Source organism: Akebia trifoliata, chromosome 1 (genome assembly GCF_017979445.1).
Source record: "Akebia trifoliata isolate Shusen 1 chromosome 1, ASM1797944v1, whole genome shotgun sequence".
NCBI lineage: Eukaryota > Viridiplantae > Streptophyta > Magnoliopsida > Ranunculales > Lardizabalaceae > Akebia > Akebia trifoliata.
In genome coordinates this window covers 36,336,613-36,352,500 of record NC_141375.1, presented here as the reverse complement: position 1 = coordinate 36,352,500, position 15,888 = coordinate 36,336,613, and the positions used below count along the sequence as shown (strand labels likewise).

At 35.1% G+C, this 15,888-nt stretch overlaps 2 protein-coding genes and 1 pseudogene across 2 annotated transcripts; 2 read left to right on the top strand and 1 right to left on the bottom strand.

Annotated features, from left to right (window-relative positions):
• Positions 1 to 16: 16 nt before the first annotated feature.
• On the bottom strand, positions 17 to 3,562 carry LOC147412231 (RING-box protein 1a). Its single transcript, XM_086457976.1, has 5 exons — positions 3,292 to 3,562; positions 3,069 to 3,119; positions 2,914 to 2,973; positions 1,337 to 1,408; positions 17 to 1,233 (listed from the first exon to the last, which is right to left on the bottom strand). Exons 1-5 carry the CDS (start codon positions 3,434 to 3,436, stop codon positions 1,196 to 1,198), a joined length of 366 nt encoding a protein of 121 aa, XP_086314102.1. The 5' UTR covers positions 3,437 to 3,562; the 3' UTR covers positions 17 to 1,195.
• A 3,077-nt stretch (positions 3,563 to 6,639) lies between these two features.
• LOC147412230 (putative pentatricopeptide repeat-containing protein At3g08820 pseudogene) lies at positions 6,640 to 10,999 on the top strand (annotated as a pseudogene).
• A 1,845-nt stretch (positions 11,000 to 12,844) lies between these two features.
• On the top strand, positions 12,845 to 15,267 carry LOC147412229 (protein OXIDATIVE STRESS 3 LIKE 2-like). The gene is made up of 2 exons (XM_086457952.1): positions 12,845 to 13,221; positions 14,685 to 15,267. The coding sequence occupies exons 1-2, from the start codon at positions 12,986 to 12,988 to the stop codon at positions 15,178 to 15,180; spliced, it is 732 nt and encodes a 243-aa protein (XP_086314078.1). The 5' UTR covers positions 12,845 to 12,985; the 3' UTR covers positions 15,181 to 15,267.
• The last annotated feature ends 621 nt before the right edge of the window (positions 15,268 to 15,888 follow it).

The following is a 15,888-nucleotide window of genomic DNA, read 5'->3' as shown; positions in this document are numbered from 1 at the left end:
CAGCCCCCACATTAAGTTCTTTTTTTCTTTTTTTGGGTGGAGGAACACCACCCTAACAGGACCAAGGTTGGATAAGTGGATAGTCAATTCTGGGATAATTCATGAAATACACCATTCCTATGAATAAATAACAAAACATTCCAATCAGCCATCAAATTTCAATAATTCACACAAATTTGTGAAAGGAACTCTTACCAAATGTGTCACAAAAAATTGAAATACTGAACCAATTGAATGAGTAATTTCTAAGAATATAATGGACTTTCAATGTTCATCACTTCATCTATCGTCATTCTGCAATAATCAAATTAGTCTCATCTGAGTAGTCTTTTATCATCCCTCCATTATTAAAGTTTGTCATTTTGTAATTTGTCCCAAATATAATAGTGCAATTGAGGTCATCAGTCGCCACCCCTCGTAAGTTAAAATTAAATACCAATCAGCATTAGCCTCCCTCTCTCTCTCTCTAGAATTTCAGTTCATATGCTTTTGACAATTTCCCAGTCAGATAGATTCAATTGTGTATTTGCGGTAGAATTGAAGGGAAGAATGGAACTTGATTGGGTAAATCAGAGGCTTCTGGCATTCCATATAAATTTAAAATTTCAATATTTTTATTTATTTTGGCATTCCATAGGTTTGAAGTATTTTATCAAGAGTTGTCGCACATCCATAGCAATTTTATTCATTCAGTTTGTCCTCAAAACTATTCCGGTCTCACATCAGATTTTATCAGATTTTTTAACCTGAACATGAATCCAATTTGTCCACAAAACTATTCCAGAATCACATCTTTTGCGGTCTCCTATTCCAGTATCACATCTTTTGCGTTCTCCATTTTAGGACGCAAGCCTCTAACCTAATGCATAAATCATTTTCTCATTTGGATAAATCTACCAAGTACTACAAAGGCAAGCATATCGTTATCGTTAGTCATATAAACAGCTTTTGGAAGGGAGATTTCATCAGCTGCTTTTAACTAATAACGTCGTCGTCATCATCATCTGTTTCTTAAACAAGAGTGAAGCGTGATGCATGTATTGAAGACTAAAAGAAAATATCTCAAAAACTAAATAAAAAATAACTGAAAAGATTAAAAAGAGAAAAGAAGATATGTCCCCGCTTCAGATTTCACTTCGAAAGTCATTGAAAAGAACGAGAAGATGGTAGGTTTCACTGCTCACCAGTGCCAATCCTAGTGACCATACTTCTGAAATTCCCACTCACTATTATCTGCATGTCATAAGACCAAAGGCATAAGGCTAGGATTCACAGACTTTGCAGAAATGGAGATAGAAAAAGATGTAAAAGGGAGCAGAAAAGGAGGAGCACGCACCCAATGGACACACTTGACGGGTCTTGAGCCAACGGCTGATGCAGTGAAAATGAAATGCATGGTTGCATACACCTACAGAATTTCGAATGTGTAATTTTAGAGAACATAACACAAAAGCCACAAACATGCAATAACACACAAACCAATTATAATATATAAAAAAAAGTAACAATCACCAGTCTACTTACAGATGCTTCTAAAAATTAGGGAAACTTAGTAATCCCAATCCTAATCAATGTAGCACAAAGATGAAAGTTTTACATAAAAACATCCATAGATAATGTCCAATCTTGAGCTCATCCCTAGTGATTGCAGCTAAACCTCTTCCCCAACATAGTCCTTGTATGATCACACCCCATCTATTATTGTGAGAAGGATAACATTCCTAACAACACTAAGGATGATGATGAATCCCTCATCATAGAACAAAACCTTTTTTTCCCTCATCCATGTTTTATACATGCATGCATACATACATGCATATATCAATGATAATTACTTGGTGAAGTATAAACCCACAAAAGCACATTATCCAGGTGTTGTTTGTAATGTAAGATTAATATGAAGAAAGCTTATGACCATATTAATTGGACTATTCTTGATTACATGTTGGGGAGAACAAGCTTTGGTAAGAAAGTGGATCATAGCCATAGGGAAATTTCATGTCTTGCTTGATATCATCACAAATGCTTTTGAGAAACTTAATTCGAGGCTTTCAAAGAGAAACCTTGAGAGTTTTGTACCAAGGGAAGGGGGTCCCATGGTTTTCCACCTTCCAGCTCAGGTATCTGAGAAGCCTAATGCATACTGAGACAACTTGTATTGGAGCGATATCTGCCTTTAGGTGGGAGCTTGTGCTTCATGGGGAAGTCGAAATTATCCTAATGTTGAAGGAGCCACAACTTAGCTAAGTTGGAAAAGGCTTGAGGAGTGTTGATACCATGATACAAGTTTGAATCCCATTGAACCCACATTCACCTCTGGTGACCACTAACCCCTTGGTTGCATAGGGGGACTGTTGATTTCATTTTTCATTCTTGATACAGCCTAGATTGCGTATTTGCTTCAGTAGTCTTTCAACTGCCTTGCTTTGTATCTGTCAGCGCTCTTGGGAATGGAAACCTTATATTATTAAAAAAAAAAAAACTAGGCCTGAGTTCATCACAAACCCTTCTGATGAATAACAGGGTACTCGAAGGCCAAAAAAGAGGATTTTGACAACATTGTTATAAATATTAATAAGTCTCTTCTACTCCATTTGTCCTTGATTTGTAGGGTTGAAAAGATCTATTTTCAAAAGGATTTATCCCAATACTTATAAATAAATAAAAGATTTATCCCAACTATTCGGGGTTTGCTCCATTGATCCTGCTTTGCTTTCCACAATATATATGTGGTCCATATCTACTCTTAAAACATGTTTCTTTAAATCAGTAATTACTAACTTTAAAAAAAAATGCATGTGTACATCAAAATATTGTCTAAGATACAAACAAACACAAAAAACCTAACCCTAATGAACAAGATTACACCAACAACATGCCATGGAGTCAGGATTTACAAGACCAGATACATACCCCAAGCGACTGTACACTCCTCGCTCGTGGCGCTAGCTTGATTAGCTTGGCATTCTATGCCTAATCAAACCAAGAGGAAACTGAAAAAATTAAGAACATAGAACAAGAAAATCAGGGATAATAACGAAAGAAAAACAACATCAAGATCAACTCACAAAGATCCATAATATGGTTCCTGCAAATTGCACAGTTGTCGACAACGATATCTGCATCAAATATAAATCTCATAACACATCAGAAATATTCGATTCAGAATCTGAACAAGGTGAAGGAAGGAAGAAAAACTACAAAACCAAAATCCTCATGAATGGATCTATCTAAGGGTTCTAATATTAGGAATCAAAGAAGAGAAAATTAGGGTTAGGGTTTGAGAGATACCCCAAGCCCAAAGAGAGACAGCATTCCACTTCTTGATTTCAAACCTCTTGGATTTCTTGGAAGATGAAGAAGAAGAAGGTACAGCAGACCCGCTTGAACCCTCTCCAGCCGGAATCATGTTAACGTTCGTATCCAATGCAGCCATGGCCTTTCTCAATTCTCACACGAAACTGAAGGTACGTTTTGTAACACTTCGAAGTGTGAAGTCTAAATTTTGTTTTCGAAAATCTGGAATCTGAAGTCCTTTGTTATGGAAAAATTGTTTGTTTATTATTTTTAGAAGCCTATAATTACACAAAGAACTTGAAATTATAATGATCATTTTAATAATATATATTTTTTAATTCTAATAAATTATTAATTAAAAAACATAATATATTATGAATAATGAAATCATTCACATGTTTAATTTCGATTTCTAATAAATCAAACACGTTAAAATTATTGTTTTCAAACAAATTGAATTCATACTTACGAAATTATATTTCAATAAGATAGTACTTAAATAATAAACAATCATGAACGATATTTCTTGAATTTCTATATAACATAATTTAAATCAATAAAATGTACTTTGCATTACCTTTTAAATATTAGTTTTGTAATAAAATTGAGATAGAAACATCACAAAAAAATTCTATTAGAATAGAGAAATACAAATAGACATCATAGAAATTTGAAACACCAACAACATAAACAGATTCTATTTATAAAAAAAAAGTACAAATTAAACAAACAAAATCAAAAGGAAAAGTAGAGAGAACTTGATAGCATAATTATAGAGGAAGAAGAGGTAAAAGAGAAATAGAGATACAAAAGTTAAAAATAAGGTTTTTAGGGTTTATATAAAAAATGGATAAGTGATAGAAATCAGTGTTTTGAGAAGGGTATTTTAGAAAAAAATAATAATTCAGAATTCATAAGTTTCATCTAACATCCCCATCATTGAACAAAAAATTCTGAATTTTGATTATTGAGGTTGAAATCTGAAACGAAACAAACGGCAATAAAATTTATGAAGTCTGAATTTTAAAGGTGGACTACCTCCAATCAAACTTCAGAAGTGTTACCAAACACACACTAAGTCTAGAGATAGAGAGAAAAGGTCTCGTTAATCACCATTCATTTATTTTTATTTTTATTTTTTTACAAAAACATTATATATAGGAAAAAACTTTCCTTAAAATATATCTTAAATGTAATTATGATGTTATTCTAATGAAATATATCAAGAGCTAAGATAGAGAGGCACTTTTTAATTGGATTTTGTTAACATGCGAAACACACTTTGAAAGTTGGATTTTATACCCAAAATGCCCTTAAAATTTTATTTTTTTATCAAAATGCCTTGAGAATTCAATTTCCGAAGTGTATTTATGGAACTTTTTAACAATACCCCAATACTCACAACTCCAAGGGAAAACTCCATTTTGATATTTCATAATAGAATATATGCGCATTTTGAACTATCATTTTTTTTTTATGTCGAGGTGTTTGCACTCCATAAATAATTTTTTTATTCAATCCAAAATTAAAATTAAATCCATACAATGAAAATCCTACCTAATCTTCTGAAAACATTTGGGGTTAAAAGAAATGAAGTAACTATACATGTCTTTCATTTTGGAGTTTAAAAACTTGAGATTCCAAAATGGAAGAGATTTTAGAAGATTGCCTTAGAAAACCCAAAATGACAGTTGAAGGAAATGGAAGAGGTCTTGGAAGACGGTTGGAGTTGCTCTAAGCAGATTTGTTAGAATGTCATATACACAAACAACCAGCTCCATTGATAAACTATAGTAATCTGATTTAAGCATTTTTCATGGTTGGTGTCAAACCATTGATTCATCATTATTACCGACTTTTGAAAAAAAATATAAGGCAAAGAAAGTACTAACTTACATATTAGTTTCAAATAAGTATTTTATTCATCATTAGTCATTATCGATTGCCACAGTACAATATATAAATTAGGGAAAATTACTTAAAAAGACCCTAGTGGAGGAGTTTCTTTCTAAATAGTCCCCTAAGTTTTGGGTGATATCTAAATAGTTAGTAAACTTTTTTCTTTCTACTTTCCGTAGACCGCATTATGATATTTTTGAATTACCAAACTACCTTTTTTTCTCATCTTCTTCACATAGTTAGATTTTTCAATGGTGATTGTGATTTTTTTTTATGATTTTATTTTTTTTTATAAATGACGATTGACGAATGATATATTCTTAATTTTGAATATTTAGATGTATTTTTTTTTATTTATTTCAATAATTTACAAAAAAAATAAAAAATGAAGTTAAGATTCTAAAATTTTTAATGATTCCGTTGTCTTTTGTTTTTTTCAATTATGATTTATGCATTTTAAGTATTTCGAGGAGATTTACCTAATATTGAAGTAAAAAATGAGAAAATAAAATAAAAAATCTAGATCACATTTACAGTGTCTAGTTTACCATGTTTTATTATCTAATTCAATATTTTTATTGTCGAACTCACCACTTAGTGTGGAGTTCACCACCACTTAGTGTGGAGTTCACCACTTTTTATTGTTAATATTTTTATTAGGGACAATTATCAAAAAATATAAAAAAAAAATTTATTTATCAAAATAAATCCAATTTTTAAAATTTTTCAAAAAGATACAAAACCGATCTTTTAAAGACCGGTTTTTCTCTCTCCTCAATTTTCTTTAAGACTTTCTTTCTCCTTTAATATTAAAAAAATAATAATTTTAAAAAACTGGTCTTTGAAAGACCGATTTTTCTCTCTCTTCATTTATTTCTCTCACCCTTTCTCTCTCCTCTATCATTTAAAAAAAAATGAATTAGAAAAAAAAAAAAGGTTTTTCTCTCTCTTCATTCATTTCTCTTACCCCTTTCTCGCTCCTATTATTTAAAAAAAAATTTAAAAGAGATTTTTCTCTCTCTTCATTCATTTCTCTCACCCATTTCTCTCTCCTATTATTTAAAAAAAAATTAATTTCGTTTTTTTTTAAATAATAGGAGAGAGAAAATGGTGAGAGAAATGAATGAAGAGAAAAAAAAATTTTAAAAAAATTCGTTTTTTTTTTTAAATATAGGAGAGAGAAAGGGGTGAGAGAAATGAATGCGAGAGAGAAAAACCTTTTTTTTAAAAATTCCTTTTTTTTTAAATGTAGGAGAGAGAAAGGATGAGAGAAATAAATGAAGAGAGAGAAAAATCGCTTTCAAAGATCGATTTTAAAATTTTTTTTTTTTTATATTAAAGGAGAGAGAAAGTCTTGAGGAAAATTGAGGAGAGAGAAAAACGGTATTTAAAAGACCGGTTTTGTATCTTTTTTGAAAAATTTTAAAATTGGATTTGATTCCGATCGCTTTCTCCCAATGACTTCACATTCTCTTTCCTACTAAAGGCCTGTTTTCGATCCATTGATGTCCGAAACATCCAACAAATCCATACCCACATCGTGAAATCGGGTTTTGATCGAAATTCCTTTGTTTGTAATGGTCTAGTTGCCGTTTATGCTAAGGGAATGAGGGATTTTGTCTCGGGTCATAGATTGTTTGATGAAATGGCAGAGAAGGGTATGGTTTTCACTTGGACTTGTTTGATTGCTGGCTACGCTCAATTGGGTCGGTCAGAGGAAGCCCTTACCCTTTTCTTAAGGATGATTGAGGAGAATTTGAAGCCAGACAATGATACCATGGTGAGTGTATTGTCTGCCTGTTCAAATCTTGGGATTCAAGAAATTGAGAGATGGGAAAATATTTTCACAGAATTTCATGGTCATGATGATGGTATTAAGGTTTTTCATCTTGATTCTGTTGATACCGTTCTTGTTTACTTGCATGGGAAATTGGGGAAGATTGATAAGAGTAGGAATGTGTTTGATAGAATTGTCAAGAGAGGAGGAGCAGGAAGGAGCGTCTTGCCTTGGAATTCTATGATTGGTGGGTACGTCCAAAATGCTCATCTGATGGAGGCTTTGAGTCTTTTTCAATCGATGGTGTCAGGTCCTTATCCCAGACCCAACCACGTAACGATGGTTAGTTTGCTCTCTGCTTGCGCCCAAGTTGGTGATTTAGATCTTGGAAGATGGATTCACAGATACATGAAAACGGAAGGATGTAAAGGTATTTTAGAATCCAATACATTTCTAGCTACTGCCCTTATAGATATGTATTCTAAATGTGGTAGTCTACAGAGTGCAAAAGAGGTTTTCGATCAGATGGTTGTCAAAGATGTGGTGTCTTTCAATGCGATGATCATGGGTCTTGCTATAAACAGTCAAGGAAAAGAGGCGTTGATGCTCTTCTCCAAAATGGAAGAGTTTGGTGTATATCCCAATGGTGGGACCTTCCTAGGTGTGCTGTCTGCGTGCAATCATTCAGGATTGGTGAGTGCAGGGCGTTGGATTTTCCTAAATATGATCCCACGCCATTCTGTCATTCCTGAACTCGAACACTATGCTTGTTATATTGATCTTCTCGCTCGTGTAGGCCATGTCGAAGAAGCCCTAGAGGTTGTTAGCTCCATGACTGTTAAGCCTAATAGCCTTGTTTGGGGAGCCTTACTTGGGGGATGCCTAGCACATTCTAGAGTAGATGTAGCTTGTGATATTGCTCGAAAGCTTGTTAAGGTGGAACCCAATGACTCTGCTGGGTATGTGATGTTATCGAATGTGTATGCTGCTGATCATCGGTGGGGTGAAATTTCAGATGTGAGAAGATTGATGAGGGAGAGAGGTGTGAGGAAACAACCTGGGTGTAGTTGGATCAGCATTGGTGGAGTTGTGCATGAATTTCTTGTTGGCTCCGCATCACACCCGCAAGTTCAAAGAATATTTAGTACATTAGATGGACTGTTCAAGCAGATGCGATCATTAGCCCCTTAGACCACTCATGAAAGGGGTATGCACAGATATCCCGATATTACTTTAGATTTCTTACAAAGGGAGCTTCACAGCACAAATTCTAGTAAGTTTTGAAGATGGATACAAAAGTCAAACCAAACCCAGCCGTTAAGATCGTGGTGTGCTATCGAAATCATGTCAACTGAGGGTGCCGCATTGTGTTTGCACCCACAGTAATTCGGGGGACTAATTTCAGAACTTGGTTGCATGAAATTGATAGGAAGATTCTTCAGTGCCACTCTGTTTTGGTCGATAGAGCTGAGAGCCCTAAAGAAGAAGCAAGAGCATGAATGCCCCAAGAGTGCTAGAAAACTAAGATCTTTAATAGTTCCTTCAGACTTTCGTATTTTGGATGAAATGTAAGGCAATCACAATTCACAACCTTTATATGATTGGAACAGGATCCTTTTCTCAAAATTGAGTCAATGGTTGCTAATAAAAAAAGTTGAGAATCTGAAGTTATGGTTCAATTTATTCTACTTGGTGCAGTACAAGGTGGACTAATCATTAGTTGGTTCCATACCATCAATCAAGATATTTTGTGCCAAGATTTGACACGATTGGTGTAGATGGTGCCGGTTGGACCACCATGTGGAATCACTTTTAGCTCTTTGCAGCATCAAGGACATTACCTATGTGTTGAGATACTATGCAACACCGGCACAAGGCACCATCAATGCATCACAAATGCTCCGGATAGGAACCTTAAAGATGCTATGTAGCAGCAGCAAAGCCCATTTGGTGTGTTTGGATGAACTCACAAGTCGTGTAAATTGACGCCTTGACACATGGCATGAGAAGAGTGAGTGTTATCATATCATGGAAAGTGATTGAGAGGAAGGTCTAGATGCTATGACGAGGAGAAACCCTCACCTAACCCTTGCTGTAGAATACAATCACAAGGAAGGCTACAGTTTGAGCGAAGGTGAGTAGCTTACTGCAAATGCATGACAAGTCCAGCAAATAAACATTACGTTAGGAAGTTGTTTAAAGGCATTTTACAAAGCCGATATAGCACATTGAGGACAGGTAACTCGACTTTTGGCAGTTTGGCCTCTTACTTTAAATTCTTGATTTATCTCAAATTTAAAATTTTCAGACTACTTTAGATGCCCAATATATTATTTGCTTTCCAAGAGGTTTGAAGATTTTTAATGAACTGGGTCTTCTTCCATTTTAAAATTCTTCCTTTTTATTGGATTTGGCTTCATGTTTTGGGTTTTCTGATGCTGATTTCCTGTTCCCTCTTAAGTGATTCATTTAAACTGATCGCAGTCAGAAGTGATGTCCCTAATGGTGAGAACCAATCTGTTTTTTTTTGTAATAATCCCTGAAATGGTTGAAACTTTAAAATATAGTTTGGATTGCAGTAAAACAAGGCATTTTTATGGTGGAGATTGTATCTAAGAAATTTCTTTCCAGATCAAAATTTAGAATATATTCCACACAGGTATGGGTAGTTCCCTGCTTCTTGGGGTGCGAAAAACAGGATATGGCGCATACAATAACCACCCTATGAATCTGTACGATGCTCTCGCCCTTTGTATATGCCATGTGAATAGGCGAACATGATTCATTTAAGGAACCCCAAAACTTTTGGATAAGGCTTTGATGATGATGAAGAATGATATAAAGTAGAAGAATACTTTATATGTCTGAGATGCTCAAGTATCTTGGCACTAATTAGCGAATAATTGAAGTGAATCATTTGGTAATCTGGTTGTAAGGGATAAGCTGACTACTTCATTGTTTTTTAATATTTCAATTGGCCATCCATCCCTGTTTGATGGTTTAAGTGTCATTACAATTGAACTATGACTACAATGGCATACTACTTCGCCAAACAGTAATTATCAAACATTTTAATTTTTGATTGATTGAAACATTATTTATAAATTCAAGGACTTTGTGAAGCATATGAAATTATTTCGTTGGCGCACACATTAGTCCACTTTTTATTTATTTATTTATTTATTTGTCTGTTTAACTTGAATTTGATAAAATTTTGATATCAAAATAATAATAATAAAAATAAAATTTGAGAAAATTTGAGAAGTACAAAAACCAATTCTTTGACCTTTTTTCAATTTATTACAAGAACAATGACCAATTCTTAGCTTCCTTTCTATGTCTGCAGTTTCAACCTTCAACTTGACCTCCCCTCCCCTAATATTTCAAGTTATAGGACACACTATGGAGATCAATGTTTTGTTCTTACATCCAAATATACTCCCTAAGATCTATAACAAGTAAAGTAAATATGAGAATAAGCCTTCTAGGTTTTAAGTGATAAAAGAGAGACAATTGAGATGGTTAAGTAGTAGAAGAGCAGGAGGGAATCTGAGAAGAACATGAATTAATTGAGATATTAACATACTCCAAATCCTTGGGATAATATCACAGTGCGACACTATCATGTGAATAAACACAATAAATGATTTTAGAATAATGCTGTAGTGACCTCGAGTTGAAATCTTATATCGCTTCCTTGACGTGAAGGTAAGAAAAAGCATCTTGAGGTCACTCCAGCATGACTCATGATTTTATAATAAAATCACTCATAATGGTGTGGTAATATTACAATTCTTATTTAATTTCTTGTTCAAATTCTTAGATTTTTGTTTTTAAAAATCATTAAAAAAAATCTTTTGATTGAAATTAAAGAGTTAGAAATTCAAGATGAGACCATCTCGTTCATGTGTATAAGAATCAAATATATTTTTCATCGGGATATGAGTGAAAGTATTTATAATTCTATACACTTGATTTGTGATAAGAGGTACAATCTTGAAGTCACTCCAGCACGACTCATTGTTTTTCCGCAATTAAGGGGGGGGGGCGGCAGTCAAAGTAGTGTGTCATCAATTTGAATATGAAAGGGTTATCTAAAGCATTTGCAATATTTTTTTTGGGGGGGGGGGGGGATGTATCTAAAGTAGTCTTCATGTTGTACAAATGGTCCACAAAAATGTTGACTTTCATTATATGATTGATTATCCGATCCTCAATCAAATCACCATATCTTCAAAGAATATTACTATCAAGCACAAATATAGAAAAAAGATAAACAGTACACGTATACATACATACACACGAGACCATGTTTGGCTGTTCGCCCATTAAGTCGTGATCCAGAGAGATATAAAAATAAAGATCAAAGATTGGTATGCAGTGGGTGTGGGCCCGGATAAGCTTTCTCTAATCGCCGCCCTTCACAGAATCACAATCCTCTCCCCCCTTAACGAAATCACCACTAAACAAGTATACGTGGCAGAATCACAGACGTTCAAACAATTCTTCTACGACACGAAAATGGTCAGTTCTTTCTGCCAATCAGTTTAATTGAAGGAATGTTATATGTACTACCCGTACTGTCAAAACTATAATACAAATGTCTCTCTAATTGCAAGAGTAGTCTATCTAACATACGCAGTGGTTTAGATTGTAATAAAAGTACTGAAGTAATATAAGTAAAATACAACCGGAAGTATAAGATATTATTAATAAACCATAAATATTTATTATTATTATTATTTTTTTCTTCTTCTTCTGATTTTTAACGCTGAGTGGATGAGGATAAGGTATCGTTATCGTCTTCATTCATTTATTTATTCTACAGTCTAAGAGAGATCTCGATTAATGATCATGACGGAAAGTTCGGTAACACTATATGATCTTGGTCATCAAATTCATTTTTGAGATCCTTGATTAAAACTCACTTCGCGGTTTCTCTAAATTCGCATTATTATTATTATTATTTTTGGGAGAAATTTTGATGATGCCGATTGCGTTGGAGAGCAGTAGCAACAGGATTGAAGAATCGGGATTCATTGGTGGGTTATCTTGTTTATCGATTTTCGAATCTCAAGAGCCTCGCAGACCGATGGATGGAGTTGTGACAGGAGGAGATCAGCGGTTTTCGACAAGTGATGTGAAGACGAATGCGATTGAAAGGCGAGAAGAAGAGTTGGATTCAAGAAGTAGTAATTCGTCTTCGATTGGAAGGAATAGCGATTTATCTGGGAGATCATCGGATGGTGAGGATGAGACGGAGGAGGTGCAGAGCTTGTTTAAGGGACCGTTGGATACCATGGATGCGTTGGAGGAGGTTTTACCGATCAGGTTGGTTCTCTTAATTCCATCTTTGTTTGAAATTTAGATTGATGGTTTTTTGTTTTAGGAAAAAATTTACAGATTTTTCGACAAAAAAAGCTCTAAAAAAAGTACATTTTTGTGTAAAAATGGGGACCAAAATAGACACTCGGAAGTCGGATAACGACTGAAGTGGGTCTCTTTCTCTCTCTCAATTATGGATCTGGATTCTGAAGTTTTAAATTTCATATTTAAAGTAGGGTGGGTTTGTTGGTTTTATTTAGTGTAGAGATGATGTCTAGGGAATTTAGGGAAAAATCTGGGATGAGAATAAAGGTTTGTATTTCTCTGTTTATTATTTTTTTTCTTCTTCTTCTGATTTTTAACGCTGAGTGGATGAGGATAAGGTATCGTTATCGTCTTCATTCATTTATTTATTCTACAGTCTAAGAGAGATCTCGATTAATGATCATGACGGAAAGTTCGGTAAAACTATATGATCTTGGTCATCAAATTCATTTTTGAGATCCTTGATTAAAACTCCTTCGCGGTTCTCTAAATTCGCATTATTATTATTATTATTTTTGGGAGAAATTTTGATGATGCCGATTGCGTTGGAGAGCAGTAGCAACAGGATTGAAGAATCGGGATTCATTGGTGGGTTATCTTGTTTATCGATTTTCGAATCTCAAGAGCCTCGCAGACCGATGGATGGAGTTTGGACAGGAGGAGATCAGCGGTTTTTCGACAAGTGATGTGAGGACGAATGCGATTGAAAGGCGAGAAGAAGAGTTGGATTCAAGAAGTAGTAATTCGTCTTCGATTGGAAGGAATAGCGATTTATCTGGGAGATCATCGGATGGTGAGGATGAGACGGAGGAGGTGCAGAGCTTGTTTAAGGGACCGTTGGATACCATGGATGCGTTGGAGGAGGTTTTGCCGATCAGGTTGGTTCTCTTAATTCCATCTTTGTTTGAAATTTAATGATGGTTTTTTTTGTTTTAGGAAAAAATTTACAGATTTTTCGACAAAAAAAGCTCTAAAAAAAGTACATTTTTGTGTAAAATGGGGACCAAAATAGACACTCGGATAGTCGGATAACGACTGAAGTGGGTCTCTTTCTCTCTCTCAATTATGGATCTGGATTCTGAAGTTTTAAATTTCATATTTAAAGTAGGGTTGGGTTTGTTGGTTTTATTTATGTGAGAGATGATGTTCTAGGGAGAAAATCTGGGATGAGAATAAAGGTTTGTATTTCTCTGTTTATTATTAATATTGCTTACCCGAAATCTTTATGGATTCTGATGCAAATTTTCTGAAAGTTTAGGAGATCAAATATCCCTGTAATTTGGAAAGACAGCCAATTAATCACTTAGAGACTCAGACTTTGATGTATTTTTCATCCGTGATTATTTATCCAAAACCAAGGAATTATCTGTTCTAGACCCCCCCAAAAAAAGTCCTTATTCAACATGGTGGGAGAGGATTGAACTTTGAAGCACCCCGTTTGTCAAAATTAGTGAAATGCATGAGTTTTCGTAAAAGAGAGAGGAAGACTCAAATGGACATGGACGGAGATAGTGAAAGTAGATACAAACGCACTCTCACTAACAGAAGACTTGGCTTTGGACACAATGGATTTGAGGAACAAGATTCGGAACTCCAAGTCTTTGGCTTTGTTGTTGTTGTTGAATACATTGGTTTAATTGTTTATCTTCTTTGTTTTGGTGTGATTGAGAAACCCCAATCTTATTATGCTCATCTGGATGCAAGTTCAAAGACATTTCTTTTCCCCCTAAATATAGATATTTCCCTCATGGAAATTATTTTAACCTTGGTAAGACCTAACCAGTTAAGTGCTTGATACATATAGAGTGAAGATCAAAAAACAAGTCAGTCTCTATTTTGCGTTGTCCTAGACTAATTAAAACCCTGAAATCAAATTGCTTTATTTTCAGCTCTGTGAGAGTGGAGTGAAATATCCTCATCTTACAAATTTAGTAGGTTGCATGTCCCTATCTGATTACATATTTTTTGCTTCAATGGCATCGAGAAGGAAATTGAATTATGTCCATTTTGATTCAAGTTCAAAGGCCATTTTTTCTTCCCAAAATTAATCATTAATTCATACATTTTCTATGTAATCAAGGGACCCCTTTTCAAACTGGGATTGAGTTTATATAAACACATTTACATGTGGAGCACATGAATTTCTGCAAATCCAATGTTTTTCCTCTTCAGAATCTTATTCAGACCATTCATTTTCTACATGGAGACCCTTATTTTGAAATTGAGATTAAGTTCCATTGAAATTTGACCAGACGAGAACCCATTGTCAGTTAAATTTCTATTTGATTGTTGGTTGCTTCTCCGTGATTTTATTGTAAAAGTTTGATCTGGGTGATTGCAGAAGAGGAATTTCAAAATTCTACCGTGGCAAATCAAAGTCCTTCACAAGTCTATCAGACGTATCCTCTTCCTCCACTACAGACCTTGCCAAATCGGAGAATGCCTACACAAAGAAACGTAAGAACCTTCTTGCTTGTAGTATCTTGGTCAAGAACCAAAATAGCCCTTTGAGAAGTAATGCTGGAGGCATATCAAAGAGACCCACAAACTCCAGTCGGAGCACATTCACCCTTGCAGATGCCGTGAGCAGACATGAAAGCAACAGTACAGGCGAGAATTCAAATTCCTCATCTCCATCATCATCTCGCCACTTGCCTCCCCTGCACCCGCAAGCAAAAGTATCGTTTAATGATGCAATGTCATTGCCACCTCCCCAACAGAATTTCTCTCCGCGGCGGTCGTTTTCTTTGACGGATTTACAATGTGCAGAAACCTCAACTAATAGTATAAATAACTCTTCAATCAGTGACAAAGATGAGGGTAAGAAGCTATATTAACACTTGAGCTTGTTCTCTCCCCTCTGTTTTAGTTGTAATGTCTGAACAATGTGGTGCTCATGTTTGTATAAATGGTGTACTTTGATATCTGGCTTCCTTCTTTACTATATGGTTTACGCCATCTTTTGGGCATTTTGAGAATACATCAAAACAAATAAACAATATATACTTATGAAGGGCACAGCAATACAAATTTTCTTGGTTTTTATTTGACTCGCATCCCTTATTCATTAATAAAATTTCACAATCTTCTCCCATTGCTTAAGCTCTAGATTTGCCTCCATTCCTTTTGATTTGGTTTCAGGATAAGTTCAAATATCCTTCCATGTGATTAGCTAAAGTTAGACTGTTGGTGAGAAACCAAGATCACACCTCAGGAAGTCGGGGTCTTGAGTTTGAAACCCCCCCCCCCCCTCCCCCCACCCCCCCCCCCCCCCCCCCCCCCCCCCCCTCCCTCCCCCCCCCCCCCCCCCCCCCTCCCTCTAGTGGCCACCTTAGGGATTTATCTCAGAAACAACCTGTTGTGTGTGTGGATTGGGGAGGGGGAATGCACGTTCCCCAAGGATTAGTTGGGTGCTTTAGGAGGTCCGGATACTTGGTTCCCAAAATAAATAAATAAAATAATTTGCTATTTGAAATGTTAATGACTAATTGGATCAAGTTGGGAATTTTGTATTCAGGGAAACATTGCCCAATCGTTTTTATTTA